Source organism: Dufourea novaeangliae, unplaced genomic scaffold, assembly GCF_001272555.1.
Source record: "Dufourea novaeangliae isolate 0120121106 unplaced genomic scaffold, ASM127255v1 scaffold108, whole genome shotgun sequence".
Classification (NCBI taxonomy): Eukaryota; Metazoa; Arthropoda; class Insecta; order Hymenoptera; family Halictidae; genus Dufourea; species Dufourea novaeangliae.
In genome coordinates, this window is record NW_015374014.1 from 4,158,290 (window position 1) to 4,178,359 (window position 20,070).

The 20,070-nt window shown below is 42.7% G+C and overlaps 1 protein-coding gene across 1 annotated transcript; it reads left to right on the plus strand.

Moving 5' to 3' along the window:
* Positions 1-597: 597 nt before the first annotated feature.
* Positions 598-18,369, plus strand: LOC107188799. The gene is made up of 8 exons (XM_015577160.1): positions 598-1,808; positions 14,263-14,767; positions 16,048-16,529; positions 16,945-17,138; positions 17,314-17,624; positions 17,716-17,790; positions 17,880-18,059; positions 18,195-18,369. The coding sequence occupies exons 1-8, from the start codon at positions 1,237-1,239 to the stop codon at positions 18,234-18,236; spliced, it is 2,361 nt and encodes a 786-aa protein (XP_015432646.1). The 5' UTR covers positions 598-1,236; the 3' UTR covers positions 18,237-18,369.
* The last annotated feature ends 1,701 nt before the right edge of the window (positions 18,370-20,070 follow it).

Below are 20,070 nucleotides of genomic sequence, written 5' to 3' on the forward strand. Positions count from 1 at the left end.
CACACGCGTTTCCAACCGTCGTCTGGACTGTTGCTCTTTCTCTAAATTACAACCACCCCACCGTTCTTCCCCCACCCGCCCCCTCGTGTGCGGTGGACGGTCGATTTATACGAGACGGGCGACCGCGGGTGTGCGTGTGACGTTTTGAATTTGAGTCGAGAAAGTGGTGGCGTCTGCCGGGAGGCCCACGCACACATCGTTTTTCACTACTCCGCCGTCTGTGCTTCCCTTCCCCCCTCCTTCCCCCTTCCCCAACCGTCTCTTGTCACGCCGTCTCTTTTGCTCCCTGGCCTCCGGTCCCCTTCTACGCCGCTACCCACAGTTTGCAGGGCGTCGCACGCAGGGCGGTACCGATGCCCTTTCGACCTCCCGCGGTCATCGAGAGTCCGCAAGAGTGCTTCCGTCGTGCGACTGTCTCGTTGTCGTCGATTCTCACGTACCGCGACATCACGCTATAACAGTGCCGCGAGACTCGTCTGTTCTACTCGCGACACTCGTCCTTTGAGGATCTCCCTCTACCCGTGTTCCACCACGCACGTGTCGTGCTTCGAAAGAAAGAAAAAAAACGCGGAGGATTCCGAATAAGAACGATCGAAACACCACCGGCGTGTGAATTCACGGTCTGCAAGTTTTCGCCACGCGCGACTGTGTAACTACGTATCCGTGTGTGTACACCCACGTGCGCTGTGTTTTGAGCAACGAAGTGTCACATACACAACCTGAATCGCCGGGCCTGAAACCAAGCCGCCCGGCAAAACGTATCTAGTCACGCGTGTGTTCGTCGCGCTACCAAAGTGTAAACGAAGGCGGCTCGCCTCGTACAGTGTAACCCACGACCTTCGGACACACAGAGCATCAGGAAAACAACCTTTGAGCGTCATTTACCGTAAAGTGTTGTATATCCACACCGTCCGAGTCGCATCGGGTTTAATCGAAGATTATTTGTGGGACAAAGATACTACGCTTACGCATCGACGGGGGGAACAAGCTCGCATCGCGTCGACGATGAAGATCGGTGCGCGCATGGAGGCATCGTGAGGATGGATCGACGACGGTAGAACCACTCTGGGCAGTATCGTCGAGGATGTCGCAGAGAGACGTTATCATCGTGTATCAACCTCGGTGTGCGTGAACAACGTGTCCGTGCGTGCGTGCGTGCGCGCGCGAGTGTGTGTGCGTGTGTGTGTCGATACCAAGGAGAAATAGAGAGAGATAGAACGGATTTAAGAGGTTAGGATGCCGCAGTGCGCCGTGGCTACGTGCCGCAACAGTCATCGTCGGACCCGCGGCCGTCGTATCCGCTACCATCGATTCCCTCAGATACCGGAAGTTCGCTCGCGATGGGTGCGCGCGTGCGGTCGCGTGCCCCTCTCGAACGGCGAGATACCGTTCAACATACAAACTGCACGTATATGCTCCCTCCACTTTACGAACGATTCATACGAGAAGGATATGGAGCACCTTGTGCTCGGTCTTCCTGTGCGCAGTAGGCTGCGTCGTGGCGCCGTGCCGACGATCGGCGTGCCGGTGAACGTGCAGCCGGTCACCAAGATGCTGGTCGAGGACGCGAAGCGCTCCCTCCTCAAGGTCACCCATGCTAAAATGCTAACCGGCCAGAAAGTGACCGGCAACAACGGTCTGGCTGACAGTAAGCAGCAGCAGCATCAGCCGGCCACGGAAAGGCGGCAGCAGCACCAGCACCACCAACACCAACAACGTGCCAAGAGCGGCGGCAATCAAGTGAACCAGGAGCAAAAGATGGCGGGCATCGACGTGCTGCTTGCCCTCGGTCTAAAACCCGCGCCACGGTGAGTCGTTTTTACACGGTACCCTCCGAGGGTGATCACGAGTTTCCAGACGGAATTCGAAGATTGGGCTCTTGGTACCGGAAATGATAACGCGTTCTTCGATACGTTTCACTTGTATTAGCTGTCGGTATCTTTTCTTCAGATTTAATTGGTATATCTGTTATCGTACGATGGATTGTTGAATTGTAAGCCGAACAAGGGAAACGAATGGGATACTTTTCTTTATAATATTGAACATCTCTTTGTACAGATGGGATAAGATTTGTAAATTTGCAATACAATGTTGCTTACCCTATTTTTTTGCTTACCGTTCAGAAGCTATATATATTTAGGATATTTCAATTGGAAGAAGAATTGATCCGCTTGTGTAAACGTCGACGATTGCGATTGCAATGTTCAGTCGACGCGGCAACCATGAAGACCTTTCGCGCGACCTCTGGCAGGAACGGCGCATTGATCTACAATCGCGGATCATTCGAAAGTCTCGCTAGTTTCTCTCGAAGTTGGTGCGCAACGGGAAACTAGTATCACGGAGAGAAACTCGATGGCGCTCTGTATTTTCGCGGGTTTCTTCTATGGGTCTTTTAGTTCCAAGGTCGCCACGGTTGTGTCTCAAGGTCACGCGTTACTTCGGCCTCGTAACGAATACGCGACCTTCGCATACAATTAACTCGAAATAATGCGTTCGTGTTAACGCGTTGCTGACGATTTTATGAGATAATAAGTAAATAAGCGTCAATTCTAGTTCAACTCTGAATGATACGACACAACTCGGATATACCGAGTGATTACGGACTTGCATAATTTTTTACATGCACGAAACAACTAATCACATGATTACAGTTAATAGAGTCTCGTTAATTTTTCCGCGGTAACATGATCGAAACTTGATATTTCAACGAGGTTGAAGTTTGACGGTTATTATACATCGTCAGAACTTCAGTTGCGATTATACCACTCGAAGTGAAATTATTATATGTATTTCACCTTGAGTCAGAATTCTGTACTCACTTTTCTTTTTCTTCTGGGATTTAAAGACAAATCCGTTTCATTTATTCATGAATTCTTATTGTATTCAACCGAAAGAGTTACAAGCACAAAGTACGTGTCATTTAACCGACTCGCGAAATAAAATTTGCGTGGGTAAGTGAGAGAGACGCCCGCGTGTTGGAGAACGCAAACGTCGACGCGGAGGAACGTCTTTCTGAGAATAGTCTACCGGGCCGGTTCGACCAATGAAACCCTGCGCCTTTATCTCGCCCCGGACGCACGTACAGATAATGATTTTTTCAACGTTTACTTTCGTTCGAACGCCACACGAACACATCTTGTCCGTCCCAGCTTGCTATGGTGTTTTCAGGACTTCAGTCTCTTTCGACAATGTAATCGGACCATTGATAAAGGTAATTCTGTTTTTACACGCAGATAATGGATATCTCCTTCGAGAAGCCCGTTCTCCAAGTATGTTCGTTCTCCAACTCTTGTTTTCGACGTCTTAGAAAACCAACTGCATAACAAGAAAATACGGCTTTTTAATTGCACTGGAATGATCACAAGAATATCCAACTGTCCGAATATTAAGTAAATTCAGTAGAAAATAATAAGATTTGGAAAAAAAATTCACTCTTTCGAAAAACAATTTTCGTCTTTCCACAAGTTATAGATACGCTGTTACAATGATTTCTTTTATAATCGACAAATGCTACCGCGTTCCACCTAGACGACAATAGAGCGATTGTTCGTTATCGATGGTAAGAATCGTTATCGCCCTGATCAGAACTCGAAATAACGATATGTGCCATACTTACGTTCGCGTACACCGCTTTATATTTCGATCGTACACCGTATCATAAATGAATTTTCCACCAATTTACGTAGCAAATTCACAAATCAGGTATATTACTATTTGCTTCTTATAATGACCAATATTATATATATATATTCTCTCCTCTAAGTACACCCCACGACGTGCCATATATGTTAATCGAAAGAGAAATCTTAGCCTCGTCGCTCGTGGACAGTCGGTTCAAACGAAGAGGAAAGTCATTATTCCACGGTTGACCCGGTGAAATTGCGCGTTGCGTGTCGAAAATCGGTCGACTGGAAGGAACTCTCGCTTCGAGAGAGAGAACGATCGCGCGCGGACGACCCGACCATCTTTGGTGCACAAACAGCCGACCAGGGTCGTCTCCGCGACAGCGATTTGACCTACGGGCGACCTCGGGCCGAGAATCGACCGTCCTCCTTTCGTCATTCCACATCGTGATATACCGTCGTTTCTCGTAGAACGACGATGCCGCCGCCACCGTCGCGGTGATCTTATGTGGAAAAAGCGCAGAGAACCGGGACAAGTTTCATAGCCTATCCTCGTCGGTTCGTCTGCACGTCCTTGGACGTCCAAGGCCCGGTTGGAGAACACCATTTGCATCGTGTGGTACCTCCAATGGAAACACGTGACTGGTTTTCGGTGAATTCCAACGCGGGCAAACCATTTTTTTTTCGCGAGGGAGGAGGGGCCCCTACATTGTCTTAAATATCCTCAGTGTGTGTGTGTGACCCCTACGTGATGGAGATTGAGAGGCTACATTTTGTAAGTTTCCCGGAATCCGAGGGATTTATTAATAAACCCATCGATCGTTATCTGCGCTGGGTTCTCCGAAGACACGCAAGTACGTTCACCTTATTATCGTTCGAAAGTGATGACGATTTATTTTGCCTGGTAACGGTTGCACACACACACACACACACTCGTGTGTATCTCGCGCCTGCGTGCACGTTTTCTGCGCCCCGGTTCTGTGCATGTATAAAGCGAGAGAGTCCGATTTTTTCTGTTCTGCTCACGACGATGGAATTTCAGGAATCGATCGATTATACAGAACGAAGACAAAACTTAACGGAGCCAGACTTTTTCTTTCCGCACGTGCGATATTCGAGCGTTTATTCGCATCTGTCGTACTCGCACGCGGAATGTTTCGCCATGTATGTATTTTAAGAATCATCGCGATTAAGAGTATATACCATGGACGATAGGCTACTTTTTTCTAGCCGTTTATCGATCTATCATGATTCGCCGAGGTCGATAGAAGGTGACTGCGAACTCTTTTTTTTTTCTTCTCCCGGAAACTCGCGATTGAAATCCAACAAAATGGCACCCGCAAGGCAATCGTTTTATTAACCTAATTCAACCTCTGACCGGTGCAACCGCCGCTCGAAAAAGGCCTTCGTAGTCAGGGACGAAGCGCTCGGTTGGTTTCTGGCAAATGCACACGGCCTTGTCTTTTATCTTCTAGAATATTAACCGGTTGAAATTACCGTACCGGTGTTTCTCGGTTCAAAAAGAAAATTATCCAATATTGGTTTCCGGTTGTGACCTTCGTTCCCTCAATTTTTGCATCGTTTGCCCGAAAACGAGGATTCCTTAAAAAAAAAAAAAAAAAAAAAAAGAACACGGAACGGACTTTTTTTAAAGGCAACGATGATTCCTACTAAGGGACGAGGTCCGAGACTGACTTCGTTCCAAGAAAACTTCGGCGCGTAACCTCTACGCCGCGCGGTTCACCAACGCGCTCGAGAACGTCCTTGGCGCTCAGGGACACCTCAAGCAGACGAGAACGCGCGCTCCTCCGATCGTCAGCGTCCGCGAATTAGGTCGAGAGGAACGCGAGAGCGGGACGGGAGAGGGACCATACGACGGTCTCTCGTAACCATTCGATGTCAATAATAATAGCGCAGAGTTCTCGCTCGCATAGAGTTTCCTTCTTTCCCATTTCTTACCCGGTTCGACCGTTCGTTCGATGTCACTCCCGGCTGACGCCTAAATTTCCGTGAGACCGCGAACAATTTTGCCCAGTTCGCGGCTATTCGATGGGTCGCTTTCGAAACACCGACCGATAAAAAATGGTCACAGTTCTTGATTACTGCTTTGGCATGTTTATTGCGCAACTGTTCGGATAGTAAACTTCATGGTAAGTGCAAAATTCGCCATGTTTGCGCGAACTTGATCGTCGCTGATAGACCAGAAGCATTCCAACGCAGAGAGTCATGGATCGTTAAATCATGGTCTGTTATCAGGGTTTACGTAGCCTGCGGGTTTACGGACTGGGTCGAGAAAGTTGAAACTTTTACGAAGAACTGTCTTTTTGTACCTTCGAGTGTTTATAAACGACACAGGGCGTTCGAGTGAAATTGGTTAGTTTTTTGTTGGTAAATCATATTAAAATAAATTCCTCGCGTTTATTAGTTTATTAAGGACGTGAATTCTATGACAATGAGGTTCTAATTATATTAGCTAATGAACGATTTTATGGGCAGGAAAGACTACAAATGTTTTTCTTTTCCCGTTCATTTTTTTCACGAAAGTCTTCTGGTGTGCTAGAATGAGAACTAAGAGGTATACCTTGTAACCATACGATGTCAATAATAATAGCACAACTTCGACCGTGCAGAGGTTTCCTTCTTCGTGTTCTTCCCCCACCTGTATCGCGAAGTCGACCTTTCCGGCGCCGTCTTTCTGCGGACTGTGTTGCTTATGTCGACCTCTACTTTGCCATTATCTATTCCAACTTACACTTTGGAGTATATTCTGTTTTGTGCATGATTTTGCTCGTGGTACCAATTATGTTAAAAAAATGTAGAATACATTTTAAGTAGCAAAGTTAATATCGGAAATATAAAAAGTTTGTATCGGTTTCAAGTATCATTTCATGATTGCTAATGGTATTCTAATTTCCGTTTTTATAGACGATATAATAGCCCTGTTTTGCCCACAGTGTAAAGTTTACCGCAGAAGACGACAGGTTGCTGACTTCTACCAACCCGTTCCCAAGCATTTATGCTTCCTCGTGTTACTCGTAATCGATTTCCTGTGTGTCAACAAGTCCAACTGGTATTATCATTATAATTGCAGTCAGCGGTAAACATATCAGACGACCCCCCCCCCCCCCCCCGCCCTTGTGAAACAAGAATTATATCAGCAACATTTTATTTTTCAAACATGGAAAATTTTCGCCCCTACGGTCGCAGTAGGTAATAATAAAGCAGTACAGAATAGGAAAGTGTCTGTCCCTAGTGGCAGCGATGCGTTTTAATTGCCGTGTATGCAAACGTCACAAAGTCGAATGGAACAATAACAACAACCTCGGCTAGATGGGAGAAGTAGGAGGAAGGTGTGGCGTCGGCAGAGGGACAGTAGGAGACGGAGGACGAAAGCGTGCTGCGTTCGCTCGCGAAGAAGTAGGACGCAACGACAAGGTCCCCTCTAACCTAACCTAGCCCAATCTAGGCGCGGACGCACACGCGCGCGCTTCTCTATCTACGACCCCCCCCCCCCCCCCCCAAAGCTGGTCGACCTGCTGCACTCTCCGCTCTCTCTCTCTCTCTTCTCTCTCCCCCTCTCGCGTCTCTCTTTCTACATCGCTATATCTGTACGTTTCTACGGATATGTTGGTCTCCTCCGTCGCCGTATACTTCTGCTCGTATATACCCTCCTCGATGGTATTCACTGTACACCTTACACGCCTTCTAGTCGGTTAAACGTCCTTCGTCCTAACCGTAAATGCGCGAAAACTGGCTTCGCGTTCCGAGCAGTGCAGCGTATGTGTGTGTGTATACGCGCGACGGGTCTAGCGGTTCTCTCGTCGGACGGTCATAGAACTCTCTCATCCGTGAAACGTGTGGTGGCTCTAGAGCCGACTCGGCTCGGAGAAAGCGATGAAAAGGGTTATGCGATTCCAGTCGGCGGCCTACCGACCGCGCTAACCGTACTCTGGTTCCAACGATCACTCCGAGAGACAGTGTGCTCGTTCGTTCGCCCGGCATCGAAAGCATTTTTTCTCGGACAGATACACAACGACCTTTCTTGACCTTTGCCGTTTTACCACCCGTCGGGAAAAGGGGATTTAGTCGTTATTGCGACGGTGAACGTGTACGGCGAGTGCGTCTCTCGGATAAAGAAGACTCGAAGCACGGACGATTGCTCGGTGATCGGCTTCGATCGACTGCGTCCGGCTGTCTCCGGGGGCGGAGGGTCCGTGGAAGAAAGGATCGTCGTGACCGGCGAGCACAACCGCCACACCGTTCGGTGAAAAGTGCAAGTGGAGTGTGAACGGTGCATGCAACGCGTGTGTTCATGCCACTCCGTTCCTGTGTCAACGGTTTTTCTCGTAGCGAGAGCTCGTTCTTTTTTTCGCGGGTGCATCGTGCTCGAATACGTCGCGAAGCTTCCTCTTCACACGGAGGGATACTTTTAAGAAGATGTAATAAACAGCGGTTGAGGTTTCGTGGTGTAACACGTTGTATGTCTAGTACGTACGTGAACTTTTTACTTACGAGAATACTAACGCTTGTATACGTTTCAGATCATACTTGCTTGTTTAACTCATTAGGGACCAATGTTGCGTTAAATGAATGTTTTATTTGCGATTTTTTTCAGGCAATTTACATCATTGAATTCTCTCTTTTGTGTGTGTGTAAAAATCGAACTATTTGATTGCTTGGTCCTCAATAGGTTAGTATTTTCATCAAAATGAAATCGACGAATTTAACAGTTGACTTCAATTTGTGCATTCTATTCTGATTCTTCGGAAAATAATAATAGATTACTGTATAAATTGACTAATTGTTCTCTCTAAAATTATATTTGTGAAAGTCTCTATCCGGCGACCGACATAGAAACTCGCTGTACAGCTCATGTTTCATCTTGATTCGTGACAGTGATCATTACACTGGTTCGAGGAAAATGTTAGCTGCGTGGGGTTATTTAAAGAAAATTCTGCATGTTACTTCATAACATGCGCCACGATTCTGTCGTGCAAAACATCGCCTAATTTACTGCACCCGTATTGGTAGCAACTGTTTACCATTTAGTGAAAAATAGTTTGTTAACCTCAATACTTTTAGCAAATTTACATCTTGCATTGTGCTGTCAGTACTGAGTTTCATGACTGCGTTCATTTTCTCTTTGCATGAAAGAAGAAGATTTCAGTCGATCCTATATCACGTACCACTACTTTGTGAATATCTTCAAAACATCGACATCAATACTTGAAGTTAAATATTCGATTCTTAGTTCCCCGGAACGAAAGTCTGTTTTCTTGAATTTTACGCGTGTTCGTTCGTCTACAAGATTTCAGTTACCGTTTGCCAGCCGGTTTCGCTTTCTCCTTCGCTTTCGCTATCACCACGACTAAACATTCGTACGCTCCCTTACTATTGTATGCGTCCATGGAAAGTGTGAAAGGTACAGTTAGTGCATATATGCTACACTGCTGATACGCAGGTCCTTTACTCCGCTATATCGTGTTCCCGTTGTCACGTGTATCGCATCGTTCGATCATAACTAACTTTTGACATCTATTCAGTAGTCGTGAAATTAAAATTTTCACGGCGACGTACTAAATGTTTGTAACTCTGTTAATAGATATTATCAGTGCAGTGATATGTAGTAAGTGCACTTATTTTTGTTGATTATATCTTTTGCAGTTATTTACTCTAACAGATTATCCATCATGTATTTATCATATCTTTTATCGCATTTTATTTCACCAAAAGCAGCTAAATATTAAAAGTACTAGAAGTACATAAGAGCCACTTGTAATGCCAATGTCTGTGGTGCCCGCTCGTGATGTTCGTTATTAACTTCAATTAAACAATTGTAGAAATTTTGCAGTCCTTTTCTACGACGTGCTGTTGAAATAAACATTATTCCATCATCTGCTCATCCATGAATACTAAAAACTTAAAATCAATTGCCACCTGTTACATCCTATTGTAAAAGATACACACGGAAACACCAGTTAACTGAGTGGCTTACGTTTTTATATTTCCAGCCGTTTGAATGGAAACTTGAGATCTAAGAGACATTACCGGAAACAAGTGTATTCAAGCAGCTTTCATTTTATATCGATTTACTTCTTTCAAACTATAAGAAATTAAAAATGGCCAATGCGTGTTCAAAAAAGAACCCCATTAATAGTCTATACATTATAAAAGCATGGAAGCGACAAATACACAGCTCAGAATATCACCCTCGACGGTCAGTGTCTCCATCTCGTTACTTTAATTCCATCCGCCTAACAAAGATGGCGAGATGTACGTGCCGCGAACAAACTTTCCCACGGGGAGGATTACATCTGCCGATTACAAAGAAATTAACGTTTTACGGTGATCCTTTTATCCCCAGCCCGAAAGTCTGTCGAAGGCACGATGAAGAGTTCCGAGGGCTTTTCAGAATTGGTACCGCGAAACCTATATCCGCGTCTATAAAGTGCAGTGAACGCGGGCGAGTGCAACGAACTTTGTTCTCCTCCCTCCCCTCCCCATGGCCCTCCTCTCTTTCTAACGCCGTTTCCCCTCCGTCGCGCGCGCGTCATTCCCCCTCTCGCCCCTCCACCCCTCCCTTCGTTCGGACTCGTTCCCCTCTCGCGGACGAGCGCGCTCGACGACGCGTCTCTCGTGTGGCAAACGAGCCGGCACACAGGCGTAGCCGCGAATTTCGGACGATTTACCAAACGCCTTCGTCCATTTACGCTCTGTGTTTACATTTCATTTCGGGACGAGCGAATCTCTCGACTTTAATGCTGATATTTTTAATAATCGGAGACCGTTCACCGGAAAGCAATTGCCGCGGATGATGATGTTTCCGTTGGTAAGCAGGGGATAAGCGTTTCCTTCGAAAGTGATATGTATTTAGTTCGCGCAAACTGCTTTTCTTCACTTTGACATTTGGTATCGATGTTCCGCTTGTTAAAAGCACCTTTTGAATTGTGTGTTTTTTTATACGATTGATTGTGAGGGCGTAGACATTTTGGCAAGCGATTATGAGTTATAGACCGGTTGACCAGGAATGATTTTTGAAAACTGTGATTACTACTATTGTATACTTGGAAATATTAGTGTTTCAATTTTGTTTACTACGTGTATGATGACTAGAGTACGGGTGTTTATGAGAATTGGACAGATATTTATTTTACTTTATTGAAAGTTTTAATGTAGTGATAGTAACACAAATGACATTACAGTTTATTAAAATTTTGAATCTGGTATGATTTGGAGGTTAGGAAATGCTATGGGTATATAAACATCGATAATGTAATAATGATATTTCCTTAAGGATTTTTATTTATTATAAGAGTTGAAGAAAGCTGTGCAAAACATTGTTCCGTTTGTAGGAAGTACTAGATTTCTTATCTATAATTTTATATCCTAACATCTAATGCATAATTCATCTGTAGCATAAAATTTCTGTATTCAGATAAAAAAAATCGTAAGGGTAAAATCGTTTCCTATTATTTCTATCCTTTGGTCTTATTTTGTCTGTAAACTGTCTCACTAAATTAAAGGAAAAGTGAGTGAAATGAAAACACAGTTCAGTAATGGACACTTCACTTCGTGTCAATATTATCGAGGAAGTCGACCTTTATAAGCCAGTGTATTGAAATGCCTGTAGTTGTATGTAAACAACAATGAATTTTATTATTTCGTTCCAGAAATTGTAACACAGTAGCCTATTTTTACGAGTAGCAGTACTTTGCAAGTGGCAATTGTATTCTTCTTTTTTTTTAAATTGGATGATCCTGAGTGCCTTGAGATAAGTATCCTTGCAGGTTTCTGAGAAAAAGAGAAAGCAAAACAATTTCATCTAATGTAAAGAAATAAGTACTTCAAGGAAAATATTGAGTTCAGTTCACCAATAGTCTCCTACCGACCCCATTTTGGTTCTCCAGTCACTCTTATGGCGATCAATAAGCCAAAGATACTATTTAAAACTAATGCACTGAGACAATATTTAATTATTTTTCTTTTATAATTAATTATCATTAGTTTCAAAAAATAGAATAAGCCGAACAAATTATAGACAGAATACTATAACTTTCTAACAATAGATCACATCGAATAGATCATATCATTATAGTTAAATTAAATTTTGTTAATCAATTAAGTATTAATGATTGTAAATACTCTATAAGAATATAATCTTGGAAACATATTGTCACTGACGATTCCTGTTCGTTTCATAAAACTTAAATTTTTCTTCTCGATCTATAAGAATGTACGGTTAGGCAACCCGCAGAAAATTCGCGATAAATCGATGACCCGAATGTCGGGGAGGTCACTTCGTGAGGCCTTTAAAGGTTACAATGAAAGAGGAACAGACACGAGAGAAACACGATAAAGGCATCGGGATTTAAATTTAGACAAAAGGAATCGCCTAAATGGTCCGAAACTTATCTAACGGGTGGAAGGTTACGGTCCTGAGGAACGTGGTCTTTCTTCTTGGGAAAGTAGGTGGCATATCGCACGCGAGGCGCGAAAACGTTAACCCCGGTGTGTGGTCACCTTCTATTCTAGGTGCGTGTGTGTTGGCGTGCGCCTCTTGCTGAGGGTAAACGCTGAACAGCCACGCACGCGTTGCGAGGACCACCCTGGCCCATCCACGTCGCGGGAGTATGTAACGCTTTTGTCTGTGACCGAATATCGATCGACGAAACCATTCCAAGTTGAAAATTAACGAAATACCAGGAAATATTAACATCTTGAGAACTAAGGTGTGGATCACCCTCTGCTAGATCCACCCTTTTCTAGATTCACCCTTTTCGTTACGTGTAACGAAATGATTAAATAAGGAGATCTGTGATATGACATATACCTATCATGCTATATTCACCACGTTTCGTTTTCAATTCTGCCGTGGAATTCTATTCTGTTGAAAAATTGAAGGATACGAGAAACGTGGAGTAAAAAGACGCGGTCTCGGGTGCATTATGTGCATTCCAAGTGACCGCACAGACTTTCATGGTGGTTTGGTTGTTAATATTGCATTCTGGTGCAGAGATTCTGTTTAATAGTGTTTTTATTGATCACTTTAGACAGATATATATTATTCACGTGAAGTTTCAACCATGGTAACTATTACACTACTAAAAATAGCATTTCATTTTCATATATTTTTAATTCGAAATAATCTTCTGAACTGTGTATCAAAGTCTTTAATATTTAATACGAGTTACTTTGTATCGTATTATTCTGAATAGTTTTGTTAAATATTATTCTATTGTATTGATACATACAAGGATTTAAATCCGTCGGCGTCTATGTAAGGAAATTGAAATTGCCTTGTATTACAAAAGCTAGGTGACTTCGTTCTACTGAATCGAGAATCGTCCTTTATGCAATCGGTGTAATTACACTGTCAGTTCGTACTACCAGCGATGTAAACATTTGTGTACAGAACGTCATGAAAATGATAATACCAGGTGTACGCTATTGGGTAGATTTCCATTGAACGTCCTCCAGCTCTTAGTGATACTTATTTTCTATGCAAGGTCAAAGCAAACGTGTCGTTATATCAATGTCATCGTCGAGAAAGAATGCTTTATGATTCATTTTTTCATTAATCGATATGCATTATCATGCTTTTCAATTTCGCAAATTTCACGGATCGATCGTTGGAATGCTGATCGTTGAAAAGCTTGTCCACTAAAACTGTGAACGAAGACTGTTTATTGAGTTGATGAAAGTGACTTCTTGGTTGTTACGAAATGTATAAATAAGAGTGTGTGTATCGATTAAAAAAATAAATATAATAATAAAGGTACAAAAGTCTAAACGATTATAATATTGTTAGATATACATGATAGATGTCATTACCTTGATTATTAATTGCATTGCAGGGTATATGGCCGAAATTAGATTTTAATAAACATCATTTCAGATATTGTTTAAGATGAAACATTGATTTCTTTTTTAAATAATTGTGTTCGAAGAAGAATAATTACTAGCGAATAAAGATGAAAGGAATCCTCCAAACACTTGAACCAAACTGTAGACCTTATGCATTTATAACGAATGCAAATCCGTGAAACGCAATATACATAATGCCAAACATCATATAAAATCGAATAAAAGTTTCGTTTACAGATACCAAGATTGTTCATTGCAAGTTTAAATTAGTTCTGTTAATTCTAAAGCAGAAACAAGTCCCCAGTCAGTGGAACCATTGCTGAATCCTCTCCACTCATCTCTGCAACAGTGTTTTCAGTCCAGAACAATACAACTGTAGGATGGGAATACTCCTGCAATCGAAGCGAGTACAGATTATGCTTCTATTCAACACATCCAGTCGCTGTTTACAGAAAGTTCATAAACATTTTCCATCCAACTGTACGGAATTCTTTCCTCTGTTCATTGAACTTCTCCCTGAATCATCATACGATCGCAAATGCGTCGTTCCCGTTATCGGTATCTTACTCTAAATACCTTTCAATCACCCTGTTACCGTTTTCTCGTTAATCCAATCGACCGTTAAACCGACGAATCAATGAAACTCTCATGGAAAGCGTGTGAGTGCGTTGCAACATGAGTAGCACGGAGTAGATCACGACTGGCAGCATAAAACACCACTCCAAAGGGCACAGGAAAACGGTTGTTCGTTACAGAAATATTTGTCTGTTTGCAGTTTGAACAAGATGCACGCGATGGAAGGCGTCGCTGGGAACGGGAAGAAGGTGGACTCGGCCGATAAGACGAGGGACGACGATTCATCGAGGGCCTCGCCGAAAGTCCCCCAGAGCCAGCAGAACGGGGCTGCCCTGCCAGAGGAGACCGCTGCTGCTGCGCCCACGTCCGTCGAATGCCTACGGTCGACATCCATAAAGAAAGAGCCCCTCTGCGACTCGGAGTCCGAAACGACGACAACTACGACTAAGACCACCACCCTATCCGCGGGGGACGCGTCACAGCAGAAGCCCGTGACGTCGTCGCGTTGCGCGAAATCCGAGACGGAGGGAAACAGCAGGAAACGAAAGTCCACCGATGGACAGTTATCCGCGAATGGGAATTCCACGCCGAAGAAGTTCTGTATCGAGCAAAGGGAACAGTACATAACCTCTCTGGTCGGCTGTGAGAAAGTTACCGCGGAAGAGCTTGCCGCGAGGGCTGATCAACTTCGCGCTGAAGTGCAGGTAAATGTCACTCGTTGCTGGTTCCTAACCTATCGACCGTCCGTTTTCTCGACCATGAACGTTCCTATACAGGGTGGACAAGAAATCGTAGTACAACCGGGCTGGCGGTGATTCTACGTTAAAAAAGAAGAAAATATTTTGGTATAACATTTTCTCATCCGGGGCTTCGTTTTCGAGAAAATCGACTTTATAGTTTGTTCAACTTGTAAACGATTTAGTACAATTTGCTTCTCGTGTATGCCACTACTGCTGTCCCTCTGTCCGGGATAGTATTTACAAACATTGATGATTGTGTGGATAAAACAATACAAAGTGTTTTTACTAATTACTCATTTTTTTATTTATTTTTACTACTAATACATGACAAGCAAATTGTACTAATTCGTTTACAAGTTGAACAAGTATTAAAGTCGAGTTTCTCGAAAACGGAGTCCCAGATGAGAAAATGTTATACCCAAATATTTTATTCTTTTTTAAGGTAGAATCACCACGTGCCCGGTTGTACTATGATTTCCGGCCCACCCTGTATAGGCACTAGTTGAAGTGAACAATTATTGGAAATTGCCCATTGAGTGTATTAAATAGAATAAAAAAGAGAAATCGGCAGATGAGTTGCGAGCAAGTAGTTTAGCCAGCTAAGCTACCCCAGTTGTTGGCGATTCTTCTTCTCGTAAACGAGCTACAGACGATGCGATTTATCGTACTTCAAGTTATACGACAAGTTGCAAAGACACACCGACAGATTTCTAGCATGCCGTACAACCGTCTTTCAAACTGTCGAAGCAACGTATTTTGTACAATTAGTTGTACGATAAATCGTAGCTTCTGTGGACCGTTTTAATTCTCATGACCGAAACAAAGATGGCTACCGCGCTGTACCGCTTAAAACACGTACATGCGATGTAATTTATACATTAGGTTGAACGGAATGTTCGTGCGTCTTTGATGACATGTCTCTGTGCCACACAAATTTTTTGGTAATTGTATTCGAAAACTCGTGGAACAGTGGAAAAAAGTAATAGAGTCTAATGGAAATTATGTAATTGATTAAATAAATCTATAAATATAAAAACTTTCCGTTCTGCTATAAAAATAAAAACTTTCCATTCGACCCAATATCAACGGCTGAAGACATCTACCCATTAATGTCTTAATAAAACCGGTATATGGTCAATTTTAATAGTAAAAGTCACCAATGTATCAATTCCTCTTTTTGATACCGTATAATTTAGTTATTCGAAGCCTAATCAAAATACGCTCTCTTGTCTGTTGTCACGTAGGCCCTGGACGAGTTAGCACGTGCCAAAGAAATGGAATGGAATGAAATCCTGAGCATGAGGAAGCTCAAGGAGGAGGCGTACCTGAGAATCGAAAGAAGGCGGCAGGTGATGGGATTCATGGAGGGCAATGGACAGTTAGCGGACACGTTGCCGCCGGCTAGCTTATCGCTCGGCCCGGAATGGGAAAGCAGCGGGAACACGACACCCGTATCCAAAGAGAAACTGAACTTCGACTCGAAAGAGGAACTGCCGGAGGAAAGCTCCCGGGACTCGCCGGCGTTCAAGAAAGAGAAAACTGGGAAACAGGCGTCCCAGCGACAATCGACGCCCCCAAAACAGGGAGGTGAAAATGGCCGGAAACAGGCTGAGGCGCTCAGCCCGGAAAATAGGCAGATCGGCGAAGGCCGACAAGGTGCCATCGTCGATGTTAGGTCTATCATCGCTGATTACAGACTGAGGCACCCTGAAGTAGTACCGCGAAGGTAATTTATTCGTACTTGTTTGGTGGGTTCACAAGTTGGTTGACTTTCTTCTAGTATACACTGAACCTGCAAACAACCATCTTTGTATTAATGATTAAATAAGTACATTATTTCCTCCACCGTTCTCTACTATTCTTATTTATCGGGGAGTTTTTTTTTTTTTTGGAAATGTTTTATAAGTTACTTTCGACTCCTTACTCGTCTTTTGTACAAGGAGTTGAAACATGGTAAAACCAATTACAATGAATATGATGCACATCATAGCCATACTTCTTTGTTACCTGCTTCTATAAGTATGTTCACACTTATATCGTCATCTTCTCAACTGCAAATGTATAATTTTTGAAGTATGGAAACAGACATTCACGGTAATTTTAAAAAGAATCTTACAATGTTGGATGTTCTTATGTTATAGGGGTCGTAGAATGAGAAATTCGGTGAACGTCGGCCTTGGAGCTGGCGGAGCCATGGTAGAAACGGGACACAATGTTGACTCAAGGCCATCTAGTACGGACTCTTGTAAAAGCAATCCGAATATGAGCGATCCTAATAATTCCATGAGCTTTAAAGATGTGCTAGTACAATTTGCTAAACTGAGTCAACAACAAGGTATGTAAATCTTTCTCTTTCTTTCTTGTACACACTGACCCAGTGATTCTTCCTGTCCCTCAACAGAGTTACACCCAATTAGTTGTATTAATTATTTAATTAAGAAGAAAAAGTTGTATTAATGATATTCGAAATTTTCTACTTGTTAATTTTGAAAATCTTCAACTGTTTATAGGTGAACCTGTGAAAACGCCTCAAAACTATCCGGATGTGACGCTTCACCCCGTCGCACCATCTCCAGCACCTCAAAACACACCTCCTCAACAGAGCTGTTCGTTGCTCCACGGAATTCTCACGAAATCACAATCTCCGAGACCTACAACTTTTTCACCTACTTTAGCTAGATTACTCACCGCACCTGAAAGAGAAAGGAATGCACCAACGGCTGCGTCTATGCCACAGCAAAGTGCGGCAACCCAGCACCTTTTGCAGGCATATCAAGGCTCTAATCCGGTTTCTATCAGCGACCTTCTGTCTTCTTCCAAGGTACCTTACAATTCCACAAAAACCATGATTATTTGTAATAGAAATCGGTGTAGGTTTCAGTGTTATAAAATTTTACTGTTTCTGCTTCCAGGCTCGAACTGAAATAACCATAACACCGGTCGTCAATACCCCGGTACAATCTCACTCGAATAACTTAATCCACGTGGTAAGGGACTCGCTTTAGTTTTTGTTAATGTTAATTTGTTATTAATGTTAATAACCTCCATGCTCATATATTGGAATCTTGATTTGCAGGACGATGTCGAAGAAGAATCAGCAGTAATCGAAGATAGAGAGACACGCATCTCTTCAGGTGGAAGGGATGCCAGAGAAGACAGGGACAGTCCTCCACGATGCCAAGGGTGTCACGAACGTGCAGCACAGTTCGTGTGCGCTGGCTGCGGAAATCAATGGTATTGCAGCCGCGAATGCCAGGTAAGACCAAAAATTCCAAATGTATTACACTTATTGGACTACACATTTAGATCGATTATTTATAAAATCAGCGTTCGTTGAATATGACAAATGATTTATATGGATTATCCGAACGTTATTAATTATTCCTTTCAGGTGGCTGCTTGGGACGAACACTCAGAAGTTTGTTCTGGCTAAAAAGGGGAACGTACATCGATCCAAAACCTCGTACTCGCGATATCGAGTGAAATACCTATTCAACTGAGAATAAATCTAGTCAAAAATGAATGGCCAAGAATATAACACGTATTGAGTACGATAAGATGAAAGGAATGCCAAAATAAGTTTTATTTCGTTAATGGGTGGATCGCCAAGTAAAAAGCGCGAAACGCGTCTAACTTCGGGCAGTTCGATGTGCAGAAGATCAGAGTTTGAGTTAATACGGTCGTTGCTTCACTGTAATCACCGCGCGTTGCTTTTATTCATTATCAGTACAGAACGATCGAGAGTTTTCACTGAGACCAATAGACAGAGAGGGAGAGAGAGTTAGAGAGAGAGAGAGAGAAAGAGAGAAGAGTATTAACCCTGCTGAAATTAAGCATTTAACGTGTATCTTCCAAAGGACGAATTGTTCGAGGGATTTCTAATTATACATTAATTCATGTCGAATATAAACATTCGTAAGAACTTCATATATTGGATACGTTTTTTTTTTTTAGACTTTAATTTATGTTTGACGTACAATGTCCGCTAGTCGAGAGTTTCCAACTTTTTCCAAACGAAGAAAAGAAGGAAGATAGAAAGCAGAACAGAAATAGTTGATGTGTACGCTTGTAACAAGGAAGAAAGCACAAAGCTATATCTCGCGATGCTGTACAGAATTTTATACATGTTAGCAGGGTTGTTCAGCGTCAGATTAAACAAAAAAAAAGAAAAGTTGGTTAAACGTCTGCCATGCGTAAGATTCGTTTCATGGTCAGTTTTATATTCTGAAAAAATCTAAGTTCTAGATTACTCGAGTGTTTTTATAATCCCGCCCTTTTGTTTCTCTCTTTTGTTTCTTTTTTCTAAGAAAAACCTGTATACATTATGGTAAAACGACGTCGCATTTGACGACCACAGTGCGAGATATACACGACACTCAGCCTTCATGTATTTTTGTCGTTCGTTCAAGAGAGGCACGTAAAATACATACCGAATACCATATTTTATACCATATTTGTTACCAACGTGTAAATCTAGAATTAACGAGACGTTAGCCTTAGCGTAGGTTTAAGCTATTTCTTTTTTCTCTTCATCTCTTTCACTTGTTCGTTGGTAACGTATTGACACGATCTAAGTTCACTTTTTTTTTTAAATTAGCATGTTACCCAAACGACAACTGTCCCAGACATAATCTGTAGTCCAAAGTTCCTACAGGTACACGCAACATTATATATATTTTTCCCAATTACGAAGCAAACCAAAATAAAATAAAGTTTTTAATCGTACATCTTGTCTTTTCATTATTTCCTCCCACACTTTCATTGTACAATTTTTCGTTTATCTACGAAATACTATTCTTATAACATTTCTGTATCCATGAAATGAACATTTGTTCAAAAAACATAAAACGCAAAAATTATGAGGTTTTACAGGATAAAATAGATGCATAAAGAACACCACAGTGATAGTTTTAACACAGATGGGGTATAAAAATATACTTACAGTAAAAGCTCGTTTATTGCAGCATTCGCAGCAGTGATGGGTAACTCAGCGGCCACCAACTAAGTGGCGCGCAACGGCGTGCAACGTGTGGCACATAGCAGTGGTCATTTCACTATTGTTCACTCTCTTGTCACTCACATGTATTTAATTACAACAGATTGAAACGGGTAGAGGAATCTGCAATTCATTATGCACATCTATCGTACGTTCCCAGGAATGAAAATTTCGGCGACAACTTTTATAAAACCATTATGAAGCTTTGAAGATCGTACGGAAGATTTACACATTATAGAGGAGGGAATTATTTGCGGCATATAAGTTACAA

Excerpts from the sequence above, each read along its gene's own strand:
- LOC107188799 (XM_015577160.1), top strand. The coding sequence starts at position 1,237 with ATGCCGCAGTGCGCCGTGGCTACGTGCCGCAACAGTCATCGTCGGACC. Across the intron at positions 17,139-17,313 it reads TAAACTGAGTCAACAACAAG|GTGAACCTGTGAAAACGCCT; the intron begins GTATGTAAATCT and ends AACTGTTTATAG. Across the intron at positions 17,791-17,879 it reads CGAATAACTTAATCCACGTG|GACGATGTCGAAGAAGAATC; the intron begins GTAAGGGACTCG and ends CTTGATTTGCAG.